This window comes from Sturnus vulgaris, chromosome 10 (assembly GCF_052056855.1).
Source record: "Sturnus vulgaris isolate bStuVul1 chromosome 10, bStuVul1.hap1, whole genome shotgun sequence".
Lineage (NCBI taxonomy): Eukaryota > Metazoa > Chordata > Aves > Passeriformes > Sturnidae > Sturnus > Sturnus vulgaris.
Window position 1 is genome coordinate 16,213,563 of NC_142252.1, and position 22,003 is coordinate 16,235,565.

At 54.1% G+C, this 22,003-nt stretch overlaps 1 protein-coding gene across 1 annotated transcript; it reads right to left on the reverse strand.

The window, feature by feature from the left end:
- Nucleotides 1–16,612: 16,612 nt before the first annotated feature.
- Nucleotides 16,613–21,295, reverse strand: NMUR1 (neuromedin U receptor 1). Its single transcript, XM_014871700.2, has 3 exons — nucleotides 20,490–21,295; nucleotides 19,127–20,023; nucleotides 16,613–17,936 (listed from the first exon to the last, which is right to left on the reverse strand). The coding sequence occupies exons 2-3, from the start codon at nucleotides 20,019–20,021 to the stop codon at nucleotides 17,533–17,535; spliced, it is 1,299 nt and encodes a 432-aa protein (XP_014727186.1). The 5' UTR covers nucleotides 20,022–20,023; nucleotides 20,490–21,295; the 3' UTR covers nucleotides 16,613–17,532.
- Between the last annotated feature and the right edge of the window lie 708 nt (nucleotides 21,296–22,003).

Genomic DNA, 22,003 nt, shown 5'->3' on the forward strand with positions numbered 1-22,003 from the left:
CTCACCGCCCCCGCCCCGGCCAATCGCCGCTCGCGTTGCGCTGCCCGGCCAATCGTAGCCCCCGCCCCTCGATCCGCCGCGCCAATCGCCGGAGCTCTGCGATCAACCAACCGGAGCGCGCGTTACAACCGCGGGGCAGTGCGGCGGGGGGCGAGCGCGGGGGGACGCAGCGTCCGCCCGGGAGGACTCGGTGTCAGCCAATGGGACGGAGGCAGCTCGGCGCCTGCGCACTGATTGGCGGCGGGGCCGGGCCAAGGGACAGCACGTGGCGGGCGGCGGCCACGTGGTGGGGCCGGCCGGGGGTCCCGGGGCCTCGCCGGTCCCGGCCGGCAGAGACCCTGCCTTTGCCCGGCAATCCCGACTGCCCTGGCCAGCCCTGCGGCAGCTCGGTGGCCGCCGTGGATCTCTGCCCGAGCACGCTTTTACCTTCTGATTTGGTTCGCCTCAGCGCTGTCTCTGCCCCAGTGCTGTCTCTGCCGCCCAGTTCTGCCTTGCCCCACATCCCCTACCCGACCCTGGGAAGGCACTAAGCACGCGTGGACAGCTTGAAGAAGCATCCATAGGAGCTGGTCAGTGTGTTGCTGCTGAGATTGCAGTTGGCACAGGAGCACTCTGCAGTTGCCAGCCTCTACTGCTTCAGGCTGGGAGAAAAGGCCTTAAGTGGAAGAAAAAAAATAAGCCTGTGCTTGCCTGATGGATGCTTTTGAATTCAGTCACTGCAAGGAGACGCCACCTGCCTCCCTGTAGATTTTTCCTCGGTAGCTATAAAGTCAGGATAAAAATGATCCCAGGGTCATCAGCACCCCTGTTTCACTTGTCACTCTGCTGGCAGGGCTGAGTGCTGCCTCGCCCCTACCTGACACAGAGTGGCCTCCATTGCTGGGGTTTCCCCACTGCTTTACATCCCGTACCACTTCAAACTGGGCATCCAGCCAGCTCCTGGGGGCTGCTGACTCAGGCGAGGGTGACTCTAGCAATTTGCCTGTCCAAGGCCTACTTGAGATAAGCACCTGACTTGGAGAACAAGAGATCCTAGTAGAATAAAAATGCAGACCCTCAATGAATGCTGTCCTGCATGGCCCTGATGCCCTTGAGGGGACACCCCAGGATTGTTCAGTGCCACCTGAAGCAAGGGACACTCTGTGGGTGAGGCAATATACCTGGCTCCTAGGCTGTCCTAGGGCCTCTTTCTCCTCTGCTGGGTAAGGAGAGGCAGTTTCCAGGCAAGCTGAGCTACAGCTAAGGACACCTGCTCACTGAGAGCTCCAGGAGTAAGCCTGTGGAGAGTCTGCCACCATCAGCCAGTGTGGGGAAGGAAGGAGCTGGAACAGAATGGGATACTGCCCATGTCCCAGCTGTGGTCACATACATGCAGGCAGATGTGGATCCCACCTGGGAAAACCCCTTATGTAGGGCAGCTGGACTCTGCCTGTGAAATAGCAATGTCTGGCTCATGTCCCTCTGTGTGCTGCAGGAGCTGTCCCCAGTGGGGACACTGCATGGGGGAAGCAGTGACACAAACAACGTGTGGCCCAAGGGGATGCAGAATGATGGAAGACAGAGAGACCTGAAAGTGATTTTTAACTGTCTGAAGCGAGAACTGATTGTACTCTCCTCACCATGCATGTGGTGCAACAAAATCATGCACCATGATTGCTTGAACAGCTCTGCCACCAGTACTGGGGCTGGCCTTGGTTCCTCTCCATGCTGTGGGAGGTTGGTTTGTCATGAGAAAGGTACAACTGTTGCTTTAGCCAGGGGCAGTTCTGGCAGCTGGGAGACTGCATGTGTCCAATAAGAGTGCCAGCAGTGGGATCTGCAAAGGGCTGGACTGGCAGTTGGCCAGTCTTGGTTTGCAACCCTGGCAGAGGACTTCTCAGTACGGCCTGTGTTCTGTTTCTTTCCCCAGCAGTGTGTTGGAAGGTTGTCCTTCCCTCTGGCATCTCTGAGGCTGCAGCAGAACCCAGTGTTTGGGGAAGGAGCACAGCACCCTGTGCAGAGAAGTGAGAACCAGCACTGCCCACGGGACTGTGTCAATCCATGCTCTGTATCAATCCATGCACTGTGTTAATCCATGCTCCATGTCAATCCATGCTCTGTATCAATCCATGCACTGTGTTATTCAGACACCGTTGAGCAGGTCTGGATATGGCCCAACCCTGTCAGCTCTGTTATGGCCATAAAGGGCCTGGGATGCTGCACGGAGGAAAGTAGTCAGGACCTTGCAGATGCCAGTGTTTAGGCTGGGCTGTTCCCTGTATCCCATGTGTGGCCAGGTTTTCCAGTCAGCCCGAGCAGTGGGCAGGTGGACAGACACTTGCCAGAGTGGAGCAAGGCCAGCCTTTTTCTGGGGCACACCACATTGCAGGGTTGTCCCACTGGCACAGCATAGCCCAGCTCCTCTGCAGGCAGCTCCAGGAATTTCAAGGCCAAGCGAAGTCTCACAGAGTAGCATCAGTGAGGGGGTAATTTGGCCAAAAGAGCAGGTTAAGCAGCTCTATTTGTGCAGTAAATATACTTTAGGTCCTTTTATGGCTGTCACTTGTTGTAGCATGTCTGTGGTTTGGGAGTGTTGATCTAATTCCACAGTTAAAGGCAATTTAGCTCGTTCAGTGGAGACCCCAGAAGGGATTTGCCATGGATTCCCAGTTTCTGGCATAGCAGATACTCAACCCCTGAGCTTTTCCCGAGCCTTGCAGCGCTGGGAGCTCCTTACCCGGCTGCTGCTGCCCAGGGCTGCGGGGAACTGGGCTGCGAGGCAAACGCGGCTCCCCAAAAGCCAGGAAAATTGGGCGGCCAGCTGGAGGGGGAGCCCCGCAGGAATGACAGATGAGGTGAGTGAGTGTCCCCAGACGCCCTGCTCAGCCTGTGGCCGGTCGCGGCTGTGTGTTTCCACTAGATGGTGACAAAAGGCTGCCGGTCCCGAGTGGGAGCCCGCGGGGACCCCCGGCTCCTCCAGACGCGCCTCCCTGGGCGCAGCGGAGCGGGACATCCTGCCCTGCCTCCTTCTTCCCTCCCAGGGGATCCCGGGACGCGTTTGCTCGCGGGATACAAGCAGCAGCCGAGTGCAGCCAGGAGAGAAGTTTTACATGTGGCTGGTGCAGGCGTCTGCTGCCAAAAAAATTGTCAGGGATCTCCAGCAAACACCCAGTGGGTGCTCAGAAAAGGGGGAAACGAGCTGGAAAAGCAAAGAAAAGTGTCCCTGGGTGCCCCAGCCTGACATCACCTGCTATGTGGTCTGAGCAGTGGCCTGATGTGTATGGCATGGCAAAAGGTGACAGGAGAAAAAGCAACAACAACAAAAACCAAACACCAAAACAACAACAAAAACCAACCAACCAATCAAACAAAAAACCCCACAAACAAACAAGCAACAACTATAAAAGCAAATTTACCAATCCCAGCAGCACCAGGCACTCAGGGCTTGTCCTCTCTCTTCCCAACTGCACAGTTTCCCAGGCCCTGATTAATGCGGCACAGAAAATGAGATGGGACTGTGTAGTAGTCTAATTAAGTCTTTTCTTCATTATCCCCCCGTCTGTGCCAAGAGGAGAGTCCTCAAGGATGATGAGTATGAAGTGGGTGCAGGGCTTGCTGTGACAAATGGCACTTAATTCAAGTAGCCACAGAAAAGAGCATGTCCTCTGCCTTGAAATGGGCAGCTTGGGACACGCTGGCCTGCAGGGATGAAAGTCAACAGTGCCTGTCAGAGCATGGTATTTCTTCTCTGGGAAGCATCCTTTCTTGAGGTGGGATGCTGCAGGAATTGGCATGGGCCCCTGGAGCCAGGCATACCCATTGTCCCTCTGGCAGATGCTGGGTGATTACCCAGCACATCCCTGTGCCATTTCTTGGGGTTCATGGACAAGGAAACCTATGGGTGACTCCCACAAGGGAGTTTTATACATTCAGACTTAGTCTCCACATGACATCCAAGTATTCTTTGTAGTGATAATTTCTGATACACTGCAGAAAAAAAAAAGGGTTTTCTATTTCCAAAAGGAGCCAATTCCCCTAAGATGTCCTTTCTGCCAGGCCAGTTCCTCTCCCCAACACCCCTTGCCTGGAGCTGGGAGGATCTTGTGGTCTGCCTGTGAGCCCTCAGCAAGCCCACACAGCCACCCAGAGCCTCCCAGTCAGGTGGACTCCCCTCTGGATCTGCTCAGCAGGAGAACAAGTGCAGCCCTGGAAAAAAGGGTGTGTGAGAGAAAAGTGGGACTGGAAGAGGACTTGCAGTAGGTGTGAGATAAAGAAGACAAATCAGGATGGAGAAATATGGAGCAGTTTGGGTGGTGAGAGGAGACCTTGGGAGCACCCTTCTCTCTCCATTGGGGTAGAGAAACTCCAAGTGGAGAAAGTCAGTGAGATGGGAATAGGCAGGCATTTTGAAGCAATGCATGCAAATCCTTTATAAACCAGGGGATGTCAATCTGGAGAGCAGCTACAGGTGATCCCAGTTCAGCAAAGCCAGGCCAGCAGCCAGAGCATGTCACAGTTCCATGCAACTGCACATCTTCCTGCATTGCCCTGCAGTATTTGGGAAGGCTTTCCAGGACCTTGTGGAGACAGCCCAGAGGGGGAAGCTCCTCTTTGCATGGGCATTTCTGTGCATCCTACTCATCTCCCAGAGCTAGGGCAATAGGGAATAGGATCCAGACAAGCACTGGGTCCCCAGGGATGACTGTCAAGACATCCAAGTGAAACATTGGCACGCTCTTGTGGCTCAACACATCTGCCCCTTGGTACAGCCCCATGGAGCAGTGACCTGGGACTTGGTCTCAGTTTGTTCACATTTTACCTGCTGGAAGCTCCCTCTGCTCCCAGGTCTGTGTTGGGCTGTTTCCATTTCACGGCAGCTCCCAGGCACGAGGCCAGCAGAAGGCAGATGCTCTGCCTGGAACAAACCCAAACCAGGGGATTTTTTTTCTTTTTTCCCTTCTCAAAAAAAAAAAAAAAAAAAAAAAAAAAAAAAAAAAAAAAAAAAAAAAAAAAAAAGAAAAGAAAAGAATCTTTGTTGAATTCAAACTGGAAAAGCAGGAGTCTCTCTCTACTTCCTTGATAAGGTCACCAGTTTGATCCCCATATGGACTATTCACTTAAGAATTGAACTTAATGATCCTTGTGAGTCCTTTCCAACTCAGAGGATTCTGTGATATCAAAGTTTATTTTTGTGTTTGTATCTGAGTGAGGGGATGGGCTCACCCCTGCTTGGGAGCCACATGAAGCCATCACTCAGCAAAGGCAGTGAGCAGCATGGCATGGTGAACCTGGGGCTGCCTCGTGTCTTCTAGAGCCAGAACAGAGCCAAGTAACATCAGAGAGAGCAGAGCCACACACACACACACACCACACACCACACACATGTCCCCAGTATAACATGTCCCAGCCTCTGCCAGGGAACAAGAGCCAAAACTGCTCTAGGAAACAAGCATCAGTGCCAGTGGGAAGTGCTGCCTGGCTTCTGCAGCTCAGTGGGAAATGTTCTATCATTCCCCCAGAGAGCTTCTGTCCTGTGTTCTCCCAGCTAAAGTTGCCCACTGAGCCCCATCCATGCAGTTTGCAAAGCCCCTCTCCCAGCTTGCTGCTGTGAGGGAACAGCCACCCCAAGAGCTCTCATGGTTGCATGGTTCAGCCATGGGCTCAGCTTTTTGGAAAGGGTTACTTTGCACTTGACTGTGCCTGCAGAGCTGAAGCGACCTGGGCAGGTGTCAAGGTGTACAGACCAGCTGTGAGCCTGGGAGAGGTCAGAGCTTGGGAGTCAGGGAGACTGAGCCCATCCAGATTTCACCATCCATCTGCCCCCCTGCAGCAACCTCCATCAAATGAGGTTAAAAGCAAGAGCTGAAAGTGCCCAGACCACTCTCAGACTATTTGTGCCTCATCCCAGCAGTACACTGGGCTGTTTCACTTACCAGCTGTCACCACAGAAATTCCCACTTACAGGATGTGAGATGAAACTATTGCTTTGAAACTCCCTACGACTGTAGCTAAAAATAAGACTCAGAACATAATTTCCCCACTGTTGGTGCCTCAGACCTGAAAAACCTAGTCCTGAACAAGCCAGTGGTGTCCCATTTAGCTGGGCAAGCTGTGATCATGATGTCTGCATCCTGGGAGGGAGGTGAGAACATGGTTTCTTGGGGAAAAGTCCTCTCCTTCCCATCCTGTACAAACCATCAGCTCATCTCCCTGTGTACGAAATGGCAGAGGAGGCTTAAAGCAGACTGAAAATTGCACTGAAAATTACACTGCATCTCTCCTGCTTGGTTTTAATTGTAGAGCAAAGAAAGAAGCCCATCGATTCATCCCGCTGGGTAATTAAATGCTTAATGCTATTGACTATAAAGACATTATGGTTCAGCAGCCCAACACTAATGCATTAATAATCACTTATATCATGGCAAGGAAGAAGCACGAGCTGCTCCTGAGGAACATGATAGTTACGTGGGATGGGAGCACACAGTGAAAAACCTCAGGGGCTGAATTAGTGCCGTGACAACCTGCAGGAGTGAGAAATTGTCCCAGGGAGGAGGGGAACAGGGAAGGGCTGCAAGGACCATGGAAGCGGGGGCAGGAGGGGACTACCCCAGGGAGGCGTGGCAGTGGGAGGGGAGTCTGGGCTCTGAGCATCAGTGCTGCTCCCAGCACAGCTCTACGATGTTGTGAGCCATGGGATCAGGAAGATGAATCTGAGCAGTACAACCCTTTTATAACAAGTCGTGCTAAAGGCACGAGAATTCTGCCCATCTCCTGCCGGGCTCTACATTCCCAATAATTAGCTGTCTGCTTTAGCATATTTATTATGCACATGACGTGGAGCACAGGGCAGAGCTTACACATTGCCTGGGATGAAGCACATAAAAGTGAGCTGCGTGAGCACTGCTCCAAGCTGGAGAGGCCAATTTGCTTACTAGGAGAAGCAGAGTCAACCCTCAGAACTGCTGTGCTGGTGGCTACTGCACACTTCCCGAGGGAGATCTCACCCAGTAGCTGAGATCCAGAAGGATGGAGACTGCACTGCCTCTACCTGCAGGGACCTCAGAGCCCAGCACATGGCAGGAATCCCATGTCCCAAGGACAGGGGTGATGCTTAAGGGCCATTTATAGAAGGTGAAGGAAGGAAGGACCTCTGGCATCATGGGGAGAGCAGCCCTTTTCAAGACCATCCTCTGCTGAGTTCTTTTCCACCTCCCAGGATCGAGGCATTGCCCCTCCAGCCATGGCACACTGGATTACCCCACCTGCAGCCACTTCAGAGACAGAGCAGACACGGCCTAAAAACTACAAGAGGCAAAATTTCCACCTCAGGTTTCAAACCCATGTCAACAACGCCCTGCCCAAGGACAAGAGGAGCCCACACAGCCCTTCCTGATCTCCAGCATAAAAACCAAAAGCACTTGCAATTTTCTCTGAGCAAATCCAAGTACAGATCATGCTGTCAAACCCCTATTTGATTTGTTTTTCTGGTGGCTCTGCACCATTTGCCTTCATTACTTTCTCTGCCCTGTGCCATAGTCCAATAATGCAGCATCTGCCCAATGAAAGGTCCATGAATATAATTTACAAGTAGTTGGCACCTTCTGCCTTGTCTGGGAGGGCGGGCTCCCAGAATACACTGCTGATTGGAAAAAGTGTGGATTTTACAGTTATTCTCAGTGGGGTAAATATCCTCTGAGCACTGTTTGTAACTTGATTTATCTTTGTGAGGTTGCAATTCTCCCAAACATTTGATTCATGGCTTGAAATTGAACCTTTTTAAGTATATTTCTTTACAGAGTCTTTTAAAAAAATAAGTCTGTAAGGAAAGAAAAGGGAAGGCGCTTTCTTACAGCCCCAGGGATGAGGAAGAAGGTGCCTCTGGTGCTTTGGATATATCTGAAGGGGAACATTGAGCCAGAGGAGAAGGAGCACTGGTACTCCCACTGTCCCACCTCCCCAGGTAAGGCAGCTCTGACTAGGTGAGCTGCTGCACTTACTCTAGAAAAACCTTTCTGAGACTGAGAATACACACCTATGTTGGTACATATGTGTCTATAACAGCCTCAGTAAGGGTTTGTTGGGTTATTAGGAAAGAAATATTTCCTGAGGATGCTGTGAGGGTAAGGGAACACATTGCTTCCTTTGCTCGGAGGCTTCAGGATGTGCCCATGCAGCAGTGGGCAGAGGTTGGGGGCTGTGCTGTGGAGCAGTGCTTGCTCTGCACCCTTTTTCAGGAGCAGAATGAATCATCACCACTATGGGTGCCAAACTCTGCACCCTCTGGGCTGGGAGCCTCATAGCCTCGTGCCTAAACTTGCTGAAATTGGTGCAGGTGGCATCACTCTGTGCCTTTGGGCTGAGGAGCACCCAAACCAGTCCTGCTGCCTTGCTGGGGCTCATCCTGTGCCTGCATCCTCCCCCTGGCTCTGGGTACCACTCCCAGGGAAACTGAGCTCGTCCACACAAAGTGCTTCCTGATGCAGGGCCAGCATCACCCAGACCTTGAAGCTGATAAAAGATCCCCAGTGGATGAGCCACAGCCTGGGAGGGAGAAAATCTGCTTGCAAAAGGAAATCTCACCGGGAGGAAGGTCCAGAAGAAAAAGGGGAAATTTAAGGGAAAAAACAAACATTTCCAGCCACAATGGTGCCAAGTTTCTCTATTTTAATGTGTTTTCTTTGTCCCCATCACACTGTGGGTGAAGGCTGCCTGTGCAAAGAGGAGAAAGGCAGTTTCTGTCCAGGGCTGCCTTGGGCCGTCATGAAAATCTTCAGCAGTGCAGGGCTTAACACAGAGCTTGGTCACCAACATCTCCTGCCAAAGCTTTGGCCAAAAAACAGGCTGGGGCAATTGAAAAGGTCCTGCAGACCCCACACTGCAGGCCAAGTGTGGGGACCAAGACCTGTTCCCACTTCTAACACAGAAAGTGGAGACAAGTGCATCCCCATCCTGCCCTGACACCAGCTTTTATGGAAAACCAGAAGAGCACTGAGCTGTACTTGCAGTGTCATGACTGCAAGATTAGTGCAGTGCTCCACAGCCTGAGCTTCACTCTCTTGGTATTGAAAGGTGCATTTAGCACAGAAATGACTGGAAAGTGCAGAAATGCACCAAGCAGGAATAGTCACACTTTGCTTATTCATATTGAGCCATCTTTCTTTTGTCCAGTGCCTCAGACCAAAGGGGCACAAAATCAGGATTGGTTTTCTACCTCTACTGCCCTTGCTCTCACTTGCAGGAAGGAGGTCCTGCTCCTTCCACCACTGAGTCTGGAGTGAAGGCAGTGAACAGGGGGGTTCAGAGGTACAGCAGCAACGTGGGGGCTCATAGCAAAATGCCTGGTTGTTTTCTGGAAAAAAAGGTTAAATCCTCCTCTTGTGGGATAAGCCTGGTTTTGTGGGGCACAGAGCAGCCTCTTGGAGGAGGGAGAATTAGAGCAGAAGGTCCTGAAGATGCCAACAAGTGCCCTCTGGCCATATCATAGTCATGAGTGTCCCAGTGTCCCTGTGGGGTGACTGTGAATTCACACCCTCTGGTGCTGCAGCATAGGAGGGGACCTGCCCCCACCAGCAAGGAGGGGACACAGCTGAAGCAAGTCCCTTGGCAGAGCAGGACTGCAGTGGGACCGTGGCTCCTTGCAGTCTGTGCTTGGAGATACTCTGGCTCCCTCTGGGTACATCGGTCAATATTGTGACCAATATTGCAACAGCCAAAGGACCTGTTCAGCTCTGTAGCTGTTGGGCTGGGGAGATGCTAACCTTCTGGGGCAAGGAAGCAGGCCAGGAGCTGGGAGGAACAGCAAGAAGACACAGAGAATTCCTCCCAACAACTGAGGAGATGCTCGCCCATCAGACCAATCTCAGCTCCAAGGGTAGGTGGTTTCCTACTGCAACCACTGGCTTTTGGAGTAGGGTTAAACTCTTATCTCCCAGTTCTGTCTGCACAGAGACAATCAGCACAGAGACAAAAATTGTACTTCTAGGAAGAAAAACCTTTAAATGTTTCTACTGTCACACTCACTCCACCCCACTGGGTGCAAATGGGAGCTTTTCATTCCAATTATTACCACTTACTGTGTTTTCTTTCTTTTAGCTTTTTGCTGCTGTATATCTAACTTAACCATCCTTAACTGAATCAGTAGAAATGCATCTTATCTACATCCTTTCTTCCATGGGAAGGGCCTGAGGGAGTCCTCACCCAGCTCTCATCTTGCAGAGGATGCTTGAGCACAGCACTTGCTGCTGTGTTTCAGGTTCCTGCCAGATGGAGTCACCGCCTGTCAGTCGGGATTGCCACAGAAAAATAGGAACGAAACCCAGCTCAAACCATTTGCTTTTCCATCTGTGCAAGGCAGTTGTTTAAATCAATGCCGGCAGAGAGGTTTGGAGCAGATGCCAGAATAAGTTTGGAGAAGTGAAGAGCTGAAGAGAGATATGGATCTTCCTTTAGCCAGAGCAGAAATCACTGGGAAACACCAGAGGAGTGAAGAGCTCACAAACCACGATGCAAAAAGTCAGCTTGAGCCTGGCATTGCTAACAGGCTCCCAGGATGGCTTGGGGCTGTAGGTGTGGGAGAGAAGAGCAGAGAAGAGCAGAGCAGGCAGCAGCAATATCCTCCCCACTCCTTATTAATACAGTGGTGAGGCTTGATGGGGCTCCTAAATTATAATGTCTTTCTTGTCATTAACTTGATTTCTTTCTGCTGACAGCAGCAGCAAATTGGTCCCAGCTATTCTGAGCAAGGGATGAGAAATTAAAAGGAATTAAACAAGCCAAGTGCTGGAGTGGTTGGTGTGCAGGGGAAGGGGTGCTTTGGGCTGGAGAGTGGGGATGGGACGGGACGGGACGGGACGGGACGGGACGGGACGGGACGGGACGGGACGGGATGGGATGGGATGGGATGGGATGGGATGGGATGGGATGGGATGGGATGGGATGGGATGGGATGGGATGGGATGCAGTCATGGGGGTAGTGGGAAATGCCAGGAAGGAGAAATGGGCTCAGGGCTCACTCTGCTCCTTGCAAGCAGGACACTGAAAAGCAGGTGCTGCCACAGTGAGGTCTGTCTGGGGAGGGGACAGCCCTGTGTGTGCTGAGGCTGCTGTGATGCAAGAAGACACATGGAAGCCCCTCAGGGATTCCCCACTCCGAGGAACATTCTCTGCCTGGGGATGAAGGAGGACAATGCTGCTGAGCTTCTTTGCAAGTCGGTACAAGCAAGTGTCAGGCAGCAAGGAGTTTTTATCAGCTGTCCTGGAATAGGTCAGGCACAGAAACTGAGGAAGAACAGATTTATGTCTGTGTCTCCATTTTATGCTGCCTGTTGGCAGTTCTTGCCCCTGAGGCACTTCCTGCCCTGCCAGGGCATGGAGAGTCTTGGAGAACTCGTCCATCAGTCTCTGCCAGATACCTGCTGGGAACCTGTGTCCTCCCATCCTGGCAGCCCCAGGCTGATTCCTGTGTGAAATATAGCTTTTGACCTGGCTTGTAGCCCCAGGGCCAGCTGGAACCATCCTGTGCCTGATGTGAGCTCAGGGGGAGGGGAGGGGATGTCTCATGCTCAGTCTCAGCATCGTTAATTTGAGATGGTCATTAATTCGACACAGTCACTCCACCCGCCCAGGAAAGATAAGAAAGATGAGTTTGGCCTCCAAATCCTCTCAGACAGCTTTCTCCAATGTGCCACATTAAATAGTCCTGAAGTGAGAAGACAAACTCGCCCTGGCTGCCATGATAAGCACAAAGAATGATAAACCCACGTAATTAAAGTCTGCCACTGTAATAATAATGCAGCAGAGACAGCTGGAGTCTAGTCCCGAACCTGGGTCCATACCGTGGATTTTACTTGTTTTCATTCAAACTTATTTTGGAGAGATTTGGCCCAAGCACTGCTGGGTGTCAGGAGGGAGGGGAAAATGCCATCTGGGCATGGTGGAGGGGAGGAGCAAGGGCTGTTGTTCCCTTCCTGGCTGTAACACGGAGAAGTCCTTAGCAGAAGCAAATACCCTCAAAACCATATTTGAAGAGGAGCAGACTTTATAGAAAAGCATATGTTTCATAAGGAAGCATTTCCCCTTGAGGTACTACACCACTGCCCTTAGCAGCCTGGTCAGAAACAATAGGAACTGGTCAGGGACCAGTTTCACTGGTCCTAAATATATAGAACACTAGATAAAAATTCACTTTTTCCAGTCTGGGCTTCCCAGCCTTCCTCTTCATGCTGGAATTTGCTCCACCCCAATGAGACACAGAGGGCTGGTGCCCCCTCACCCACCACAACCCCCCCTGGTGACCAGGGCAGACCCTGGGATGTGTATGCTGGGGACCCAAAGCACAGCTTGTGGGGCTGTAGGAAAGCTCTTTGCAGATTGTTGTCCTCCAGGTCAGTCTCAGGGCCCTGAGCCCAATCCCCCCAGTCCTGCCAACAATCACAGCCAGTTGTTAGCAGTCCCCACTTGCCTCAGGGCTCAGCCATCCAAATGACTTTAATCCACTTACTGCACTGCTAATTATCTTTCCTCATTTTCATTTCTTAACCAAAGTGTCCCCATGAACAAAATTAAGCCTCACACGGGCTTGTCTGACATAAATTCTGCCATCTTTAGCAACCAAAGAGTTGCTGCAGGAGAAGGTGTGAGCTAACCAGTCTCTCTCTTCTAATCCATTGGGATTTTAACCGTGATGGTGGGATTTTAACCCTGCCCCAGCTGATGCCTGTGAAGGTGCCCAGTGGCTTTAATGGGTTGTCCTTGTTAGACTGTGGGGAAGGGCAGAGTTCATTGCAGCTCTGTCCTTCCCCTCACCCTGCCAGCAGGACAGTGGGATCTCAGATACAGAACAGCACAGTCCTTCACTTCTTAGAGATGCCCCACTCTAGCTCTAGTGTTTTCTCTCCCTGTGTGCCCCAAGGTGGGGAGAGGGGGTACAAGGATCCCATCACTTGCCTGCACATGGCCTCATCCCTCCAGGGCTGTTGGGTTTGCTGTGACACAGAGAAGACTGTCCCTAGTGCAGGTGACAGTCGCAGTGCACCACTGCTGAGTCAGCCTGAGCGTCCAGAGCTGCACCTGAGCTGCTCCATCCAGGCCCTTGGCTGGGCTCTGCTCCCCACCTGCCTCTCCCCAGCCTCCCTGCAGTGCGTGGCTGCCTGGAAGCTGATCTCTGTGAGAATCCTGGCTCTTGGGGAAGCCATTGAGAAACCAGGAAGAACGATGGGCTGCCTCTGGTATGGGCCTAAAAAGTGAGCTCAGAAGTGTCCCTGAGGAGCAGAATTGCATTCTACATATATACACTGGGGGCTGGATGAGAAAACATTCTAAGGTCCCTTCCAGCCTGAACTATTCCATGATTCTGTGATTTCTTGCTGTCTGTGCCTTCCTGCCTATCTCGTGCTGCCCATCACCATCTGTAGGCACAATGTGCTGGCTTTTCACCATCACCACTAGCCTGGAATAAGGGGAATAAATGAAATATTTATTTATTGTGGTTCTAAAAGCAGTCTAAGCTCAAAGCCAGCACAGTTTCCTGACATCCACATTTTCCTGCTTCCCTCCTTCCCTAACAAAGGCTGGGATCTTGGTGGGAAAGGCTGCTGTGCTGCATCCGTGGCTGGGCAGCCCAAACCTGCCCCCCCTACCCAGCCCTAGACAGGGACTGCTCATTCCCAGGCTCACAAGGGCTTTGCCAAATTCACACTGTACCGGTTTTCCCCATCTGTGTGAAGGAAGGGAAAAACAACCCTTCCCTTGAAACCATTTTCCCTTGAAAAGGGGTGGCAAAAAAATCCGCTGGCACATTCTGGAGCCATTTATTATCGCTACAAATATACAAGGCAATTGCTGTAAAACTTGAGTTTGGCTCAGTAAAGGAAAAAAATCCCACCCCATGCTTGTTGCAAACAATCACAGCACAAAAAAAAAGCCTTACAAGGCAGGGGCAGCCTCATAGATGGATTGCTTTTTAATCCTCAAAGCTATGGTGATAAATCTTTTCACTGGGAGTTCTGGAGATATTGTGTCACTCAGGGCATGCAGCAGCATGGGGGAAAACAGCTCCAGAAGCTGAGCAGGCACAGGGGGGCAGGAGGGCTCTGCAGCCAGGAGCAGGTGATTAGGCAGGAGCTGGCAGTTGGACAGAAGCTGTTGTAAGTCTGGGAGGACAGATGGACAAGTTTTGGGGAACAGCTCTTCAGAAACAAAGTGTTTGGAGAGGAGATGGTGGCATGGAGCCCAACCTGACCACGTGCTCCGTATTGCAGGGACAGAGAGATGCTTCTCCCAGCTCCGAGCATAGACACAGAGCAATCCACACATTCCCTGCATCTCCTGGCCCTTAATTTACCTCTACTCTGTCCCATCTGGGGTTCCTTGGGTTCTGAAATATTTATTTGACTCCTAGGCAGTGTTTTGGAATGCTCCTTCTGCCTAATGATCCTGAAGCACCAGTCATTCCCCCTGGCCAGTTTCATGGGTGGGAGCAGTGGGAACAACTTGCCCGTCCTTGCCTTCTGCATTTCCCCATCCCACAGGGCCCTTTGCTTCTATACCACCTCCCTGGGAGGAATAATCCCTCTAATTTAAACTGGGAAGGTGGTGGGGACCAGGCTGATCCTGAGGGCTCAGGGCAGTGGGAGCATCGTTCTTGGAGCAAACAGCTCCGTAATTTTCCCTTCCTGGGGACTGCAATGAGCCTGAGGCAGGAAGGAGTCATCAACCACTGCCTTCCCAGTGGTGGAGAGGTGTAAAATGCTCTTCACGAAGCCATTCTCCCTGAGGAGATCAGTTCGTTTTTATTAGGTTTCGTGCAGATTTTACTATTAATTATAGGATTAAAGGACTTGCCCAGCAGCCTTTGATTTCAGCATCTCTTGGGAGCCCTGCTGGCAGGTGGTACCCGAGAAGTCTCCACATCATCAAAACCCAGCCAGGGGAGCAAAGTTTGCCCATATATCTCCACCCAGATGCCACCAGCCATGCTGCAGCTACATCTCTGACAAGCTTTTGGAAAGCTTTGCAGGGTGATCCTGGCCTAGCTGTGCATGTGGAGTGTGTGGTTGTGCAGCCCCAGCATCATCACCCAGTATATCAGGGCTTGAGCTGCATAGTCCCCTCGTGCATCTCAGAGAGGAGAATTTGAGATCGAGGAGGATGGGGAGTCCCAGGTCAGGAGATGCCTGGGCAAGTGGGAACACAAGGCTGGATAAAGGCAAAGCCAGTGCCTCACCTTTCTGGCTGCTCTGGACTCCATCCCAGCCGTGCTGTAATCGAGGATGCCGTAAAAAATCCCTGGGAACACACACTCTGACACTGACCAGGGTGCTTGAGTTGCAGCAGCCACAGCTGTATCCCTGCACAGCCTGGCTGTTGAGGAGCAGCAGGACGAGTTTGCCCGAGGTGCAGCACGAGGGACCCCAAAGCTCCACACAGGTGTCATTACATTATAAAATACTATTGACTGCCTATTAAAAAGCCATTCCCTGGAGATTTGTGGCAGAGGAAGCAGCTGGGTGAAGTGAGATTGGGCAATAATGGCCATCAAGGAGGCATCAGTCACATCCACCCACACAGCAGCAACAAGGAGCCACAGGGCTGCCAGGGTGCTGTCCCCTGCCAGGACCATCACGACAGGAGGGACAGAGAGGATGAAATAGACGGATCTCAATGTCCTCAGCCACACTGACATCCTCCAGAGAGAGGCTGCAAGTGGTCAGCAAGACCCTGAAACACAAAGTTACTGCAGCCCAAAGCACAGCCTCACCATCAGGACCCCTCAAGGGCCAAGGAAGGGCTTTGCCCATGGCAGATCTGGCTGTGGGATGGGGAGCAGGGGAAGCTAGCTGCACTGCCTCTGAACTAGGGACTGAGTAGATGGGGGCAGGAGGGAGTGTGCAAGCCCCAAACCCTACGTCTTCTTGGTCACTGACCTGGCTGTGGTCCCATGCAATGTGCTTAGGAGGGGTTGGAAGCAGAGAAGCAGCTGCCAGTGCTCTGCCTGGGGCTTGCTCATCCAGTATTTCTGCTCAAGCAAGCCTCAGGTTAGCCCACGCTGACCAGAGGCATGGCCATGTGATGGTGAGCCAGGGGAGCCTCCAGAGCTGGCTGTGAATGAGTTGGGGTTGAGTAAGTCGTGCAAAACAAGAGCTCAAAATGCTTGGGCAGTCCCTCAGCTCCCATTTCAGATCCTCAATATTTCATCCTGCAGGACCTGGTGTACACAGGGAAGGCAGCAGCATTGATCTCAGACAGGAAATCGATGGGTCCTTCCAGCCTGGGAGAGCATGACCAGCCAGCCCACACTCCCTGGCATTTTTGCGACATTTTCAAGCCATGTGTCTGGGGAAGGACTGATAGCCATGGCTCCAGAGGCAGCTGTGCCCCAGCCCCAGCTCAGCCTGAGAGACCAGGAAAGGTGCAGGCATCCCCCTTGTGCCCTCCCTGCTGTGCCCTCAGTGTCCCTGGACCTGCAGACCCACTACAGCAGCAGAGCCCCCAGGGAGATCTGGTGAAACACCCCTGGTGTCCATCACCCTGGCACATGGCCCATCTGTCACCCTCCCCTGGAGCATGGCCTGGATTCGGTCCCATGCTGGGAGCAGAGCTGAGTGCTGGGGGACACAAGCAAGACACAAATCAGGCCAGTGGCTTTTTTTAATTCTCAATGAGGCTCAGCCCATGCAGGGCAGGGATGGAGGAGGGCTCCCACATTCCCCACCAGTTCAAGTGACCACGGTAGGCAGAGGAGGAAGAAATTGGCACTCACTACATGCTGGTCAGAGAGGGGAGAGGGGAGCATATTCATGTGACACAGACACTCCTGGAGCTCTGCCTTGGCACTACAGACAGCCTGGAGATCCCTTTGTCCCATATTTTCCCCCCACAAACTCCAGCTCTGGAGGGAGCAGCCGTGCTCCTTCCCTTGCCCTCAAAGGGCTGGGAGTGCAGGGCATGAGAAAGGCTGGGAGCAAGGAGCTGTAGCAGCACCCTGCAGCCAGGCACCAGCTGGCACCACTGAAGAGATGTGCCAGAAAATCAGGGTCACACTGGTGCCAGACAGCCCTGAAGAGGTCTCAAGAGAGAAGCACCCACAGACTGTTTTTTTCCCCATGGGATATTTCCCCAGTCCCATGCAAAGCTCTCACTCTCCCCTGAGTCTCAGCCCAGGTGCAAGCAACTCTGAGGGCACCCATCCATCCCTGTGTCACAAAACAGCCTGGGATGCCTAAGCCCCTGGCTCCAGTACCTGTGGGTTCACCCCACTGGGCTAGGAGGGATGGAATATTTTTAGGGATCGCTGACAGATCCCTGACACAGGAATCAGCTGTCCCCACACCACAAGGGATGCCCTGGCCTTGGCCAGACCTGGTGCTGAGGACGGTGGGATGCATTGCAATGCATGCAGGGCACACCATGTCCCTGGGGCAGTGCTGCTGATACAGCCAGTGGCACAGCACAGAGAGGCAGGGATCCCTCCATCACTCCTGCCCCGCTCCCCACCACAGGATGAGTGCAACAGTCAGATGGATGCTGGTGGTGAGGAAAGCTGGTCCCGCATCTTCAGCAGAGGGACATCGCGTGGGTGGTGGCCTGGCCCCTCTCCATGTCCTCCAGCTCGTACTCCTCGGCGTCAGAGAGGGGCAGCCCGCTGGTGCCGGGCACGGGCTCGCACTCGGTGCTGCGGGTGGTGGTGCGGGTGACGCTGGGCGAGTGCTTCCGTGGCCAGGGCGCGCGGTGCCCGGGCCGGCACATCACCTCCTTGAACATCTCCCGGAAGCGGCTGGACATCAGGTTGTAGAGAATGGGGTTGGCGGCCGAGCTCAGGTAGAAGAAGACACCTGAGATGATGTGGACGTACTGGAACATGTGGAGCATGTTGCTGGTCCAGGTGGAGACAAAACTCCAGACAAGGCGGTCGGTGTGGAAGGGAGCCCAGCAGATCCCAAACACTACCACTAGCACGACTGTGGGGAGACAAAGAGCCGGTGTTATTGGGGGAATGGGGATTACCAACCCCACAGAGATCTCCAGTCCCTGGCCAAGCACTGCCCCATAGCAAAGAAACACAAGAGAGAGGAAGAAGGAGAGGGAAAAGGTGCCCTCAGTGTCTTCTGGACTTGTCATGGAAGGGCTGGAGGTCTGGACAGGATCTCCTCCCTCCATCTCCTGCCAGTGCTACTTCAGGCCCTTCTGTGCTGCACTTCTTCACTCCTTGGCAGGCAGCTGGCCCTGTCACAGCCATGCAGCACAGCTGGGGGACTCACTCCCCTATTGGCACCCAAATCCTGCCACCTTCACCAGCGAAGTCCAAGGAGCACAAGCTATTCCTTGTGCCTTGGTTTTGATTTGTTCTTGTTTTTTGGGGTTTTATTTGTTTGGTAACACAGCTCTGCTGATGGGAAGGAAAGGGTGTAGGTTTATATATGAACAAATAGTCCTGGGGTCCTCTGCCATACCCAGGCCGCAATGCATCTCTGTGGCATGCAGGGACAGGTCCCCCTTTGTCCCCAACGCAGCCCAAGCGCCTTGGAAAGCAGTTACCACTTGTCTGCTGTTGGACTGGGCTGGGCAATCTGCCATGGCTCTGCCATCACAGGACTGGGAGTGTGGGGAAGTCAGCGTGCCGGGGAGAGGCAGCCACCCAAGGGCAGCCAGCTCCCACTCCTGGGAAGGGGGCCAGAGGCTCTGGGAACTGTGCTGGGGAGGAGAGCAAGTGTGAAAAGCAGTGGGAAAGAGGATGTTCCAATCCAGCCTTGGGTCATTGCCCCGTTACAGTCACGGAGGCTGTGGGGCCGGGCAGAAGTGCTGCCCTTCTAGGAAATCCCACCGCTGCCACCGGCATTTGAGGTCTGTGCGGAGGGATGGGGAGCAGGTTCCCCTATCCCAACCCATCGCCTTTCTCTTTCTCACCCTGCACTTCCCTCGAGAAGGGGATATGGTATAGCTTGGAGGGAGCTGGCACAAGCAATCTTTACTGCTGGAATCATCAGATCTGCCTTTGCCCTAACACCCCGCAAACCAGACCCACAGCCTTCCTCTGGGATGACCCAGCCTCAGTTCTCTGGACTGTCCATGACTCAGTTTCTCCCCAGCATCCTCCCAACACAGCCTTGGGAGATACTCCCTGGCTCTGCCATCCCCAGCACCGACTCACACAGCATTTTTGTGACCTGCCTCCTCTTGACTTTCTTCTGTCCCTTGGTGTTGTGGCAGTTGCGACTGCTGCCGGTCTTGGCTCCCAAGGCTTCCAGCATCTTTTCTTTCTTGAGCTGCAGGCCAATAAGAAGGTAGAGGACACTGATGGTCCCCATGGGCAGGAAGAAGAAGATGATGGTGGTGACCTGGATGATGAGATTGTAGGTCAAGCGTGGTTTCACCAGGGTGCAGATCTCTGAATCAGGCACCTGCCCCCGTCCCGGCACATAGAGAGGCTGCAGCCCATGGAGGCTGGTGTTGGGGATGGAGCAGATGACTGACAAGACCCAGATGGTGACAATGACCCTCTTGGCGTGGTTCCTGGTCACCACGTACTTGGCTTTGAGCGGGTGCACCACAGCAATGTAGCGCTCCACGCTCAGGGCTGTGACGTTGAGGATGGAGGCAAAGCAGACGGCCTCAAAGAGCAGCGTCTTGAAATAGCAGCCACTGGCCCCCAGCAGGAAGGGGTAGTTGCTCCACATGTCGTACAGCTCCAGTGGCATCCCCAGCAGCAGCACCAGCAGGTCAGACACAGCCAGGCTGAACAGGTAGTAGTTGGTTGGTGTCCTCATGAACCGGTGCCGGAGGATGACAATGCAGGTGAGCGTGTTGCCCACAGCCCCCACCAAGAAGATCAGCAGGTAAATGACACAGACTGGGACAAAGAAGTTGGACCGTCGAGGTCCCAGGTACTTATCCCGCAGCTGCTCCTCTGTCAGGTTGGCATCCTTAGGGTCGAACAAAGTCTCTGGGTGAGTCCTGTTGCTGAGGTCGGGGCTGGTGGGCTCCACAGGGAAATCTTGCTGGGGCAAGGGGAACTCGGAACTGGAGCAGTTGACATAGGGATTCATGGCTGTGGAGAGATGGAGAGGTTTGTGAGATGCTTTCTCAACTTCTCTGCTCCCCCTGCTCCTGCTATCCCTCTCCTCACTGGAATCAGGGTGCTGGGATTCTGCTGATCAATAGGGCTCTGCACTCCCGCACCCATCCTGCCCCAGACCCAGCCTTTCCTTTGGGAAACCACACAAAACCTCCACCTAAACTCCCTCAGACTTCCCAAGTACTTCCTGCCCCATTTCCCATCCATAGACAACCCTGGCAGCTCCCCAGTCCACCTCAGCCCCTTTGCCCCATCAGGGGAATATCAGCAGGGCCGTCTTCTTTTCCTGTTCTGTAAACAGAGCAGGATATAGCCCCCAAAAATCCAGCCCCAAAAATCTCTCCTGGCCGCAGTTCTACCAGATATGTAGAAGGGCTGGCAGGGCAACCAATAAAACAGCCAGAGGGAAAATTGATTTTCCAACATGATAAGGACTTACGGCTTGTTGGGAAACTCCAGATGAATGCTGAGGTCCCACCACCCCTGCGCCGGACAGGGTCAGGGCTGGGAGGGAGCGTGGGAGGGGATGGAGGCTTCACTGCCTTAAGAGGCAGGCAAATGAAATCCTGCCGCTGCTTCCCCCTCGGAGCTCAGCTCGGAGAAGCCGCCTGCCCTTATCCACCTTCTCCCTCTTGTCCGCTGTCAGCTGAGAGGCTGGGGGCTGTGCCAGGGGGCTTCCCTTCCCACCGCTGGCGGTGCCGACACCCTGCGCCTGCCAGGGGCCGGCTCCTTATCTGCAAAGCAGCACTGCCAAAAAGCTGCCCTTCAGAAAGAGGAAATAACGTTAAGGTAATAAACTCATTGACTCTCGGAGTCCCAGGGGAGGGCGGCATAGGCGTCTCCTGCCCCTCCGGCAGCCTTCGCAACGCCAGCATTTGTCATTTACGTGGCCTCGGTGGTGAGTAAAGCATCGATCAGCCCCGCGGCCGCCCTGGCGCCGTCCGGCACGGGAGCCTGTGCAGCACCCGCTTGTCCGGGCTCATGTGGGGGGAATGCAGATGGACCCAGCGGCTTCCTGAGGTCTCCCACTTCCAGATGTGCGATCCCTGGGTCACCCGAATCACTCCCCCGTGAAGCAGGTGGCTCCAGCCGGCTCCCGTCACACTCGAGTGCGAGGAAGTTGCTGCGCTCGCAGCATCGCCCCGTGCTCCCCGTCCGGCTCGGCTCCCTGCCCGTGCCCGGTGTCTGTCCGCGCTCCTGTCCGCCTGTCCTCCGTGCTGGCACCCCCGTGCCAGGGAACACACACTCCTGCTTTGCCGTCGCGCAGACCCGCGCACACGCACGTACGTGTGTGCACACACGCAGACACACTCACGGACGCGTGTCAAGGCTGCGTGTCCCCGCTCCGCCCGCGGCTCCTCTCTCCTCCACGTGCGGGGCCGGTCCGAGACCCGCCCAGAGCCGGAGAAGCCCAGGGGCTCCCGCTCCGCCTGCGGTGGCCACGGGCTGGCGGCTGCGGGGTGGGGGATCCGGGGCTCCGGGCTCAGCCCGCCCCAGCCCCGCAGCTGGGGAGGAGGGGGCGGCGGATGCGGGGCCGATGGATGCGGGGCCTATGGATGAGGGGTCGGTGGATGCGGGGCTGGCAGCCCATCGTTCCGCCACTCCGCGACGGCCGCGGGCACTGCCACCCCGCGGGACGGGAAGACACCCCTGGGTACAGGGACGCGCCGGTCCCTTCATCCCCTCCGAGGCGGCAGGGCGCAGGTGGACACGGTACCCCCAGGGATGACACCTTGAACGGCTCTGGCACCCCGGGACTTACCTCCTTCTGTCTGTCCCAGCACCATCCCACCCTACACAGAGATTGAGCTGAAAGAGCCCCAGCAGGGCTGAATTCGAGCAGGCAGTACAGGGATCTCAGAGAAGGGACCTGGAGAGACCTGCCAGGAGAGACCTGCTGCCAGTCCCACGCGGGCTGAGCCCTAGCACAGCTCCCTGCCCTGCCGAGTTTGG

Excerpts from the sequence above, each read along its gene's own strand:
- NMUR1 (XM_014871700.2), bottom strand. The coding sequence starts at position 20,021 with ATGAATCCCTATGTCAACTGCTCCAGTTCCGAGTTCCCCTTGCCCCAG. Across the intron at positions 17,937-19,126 it reads GCAGGTCACAAAAATGCTGT|TCGTGCTAGTGGTAGTGTTT; the intron begins GTGAGTCGGTGC and ends GTCTCCCCACAG.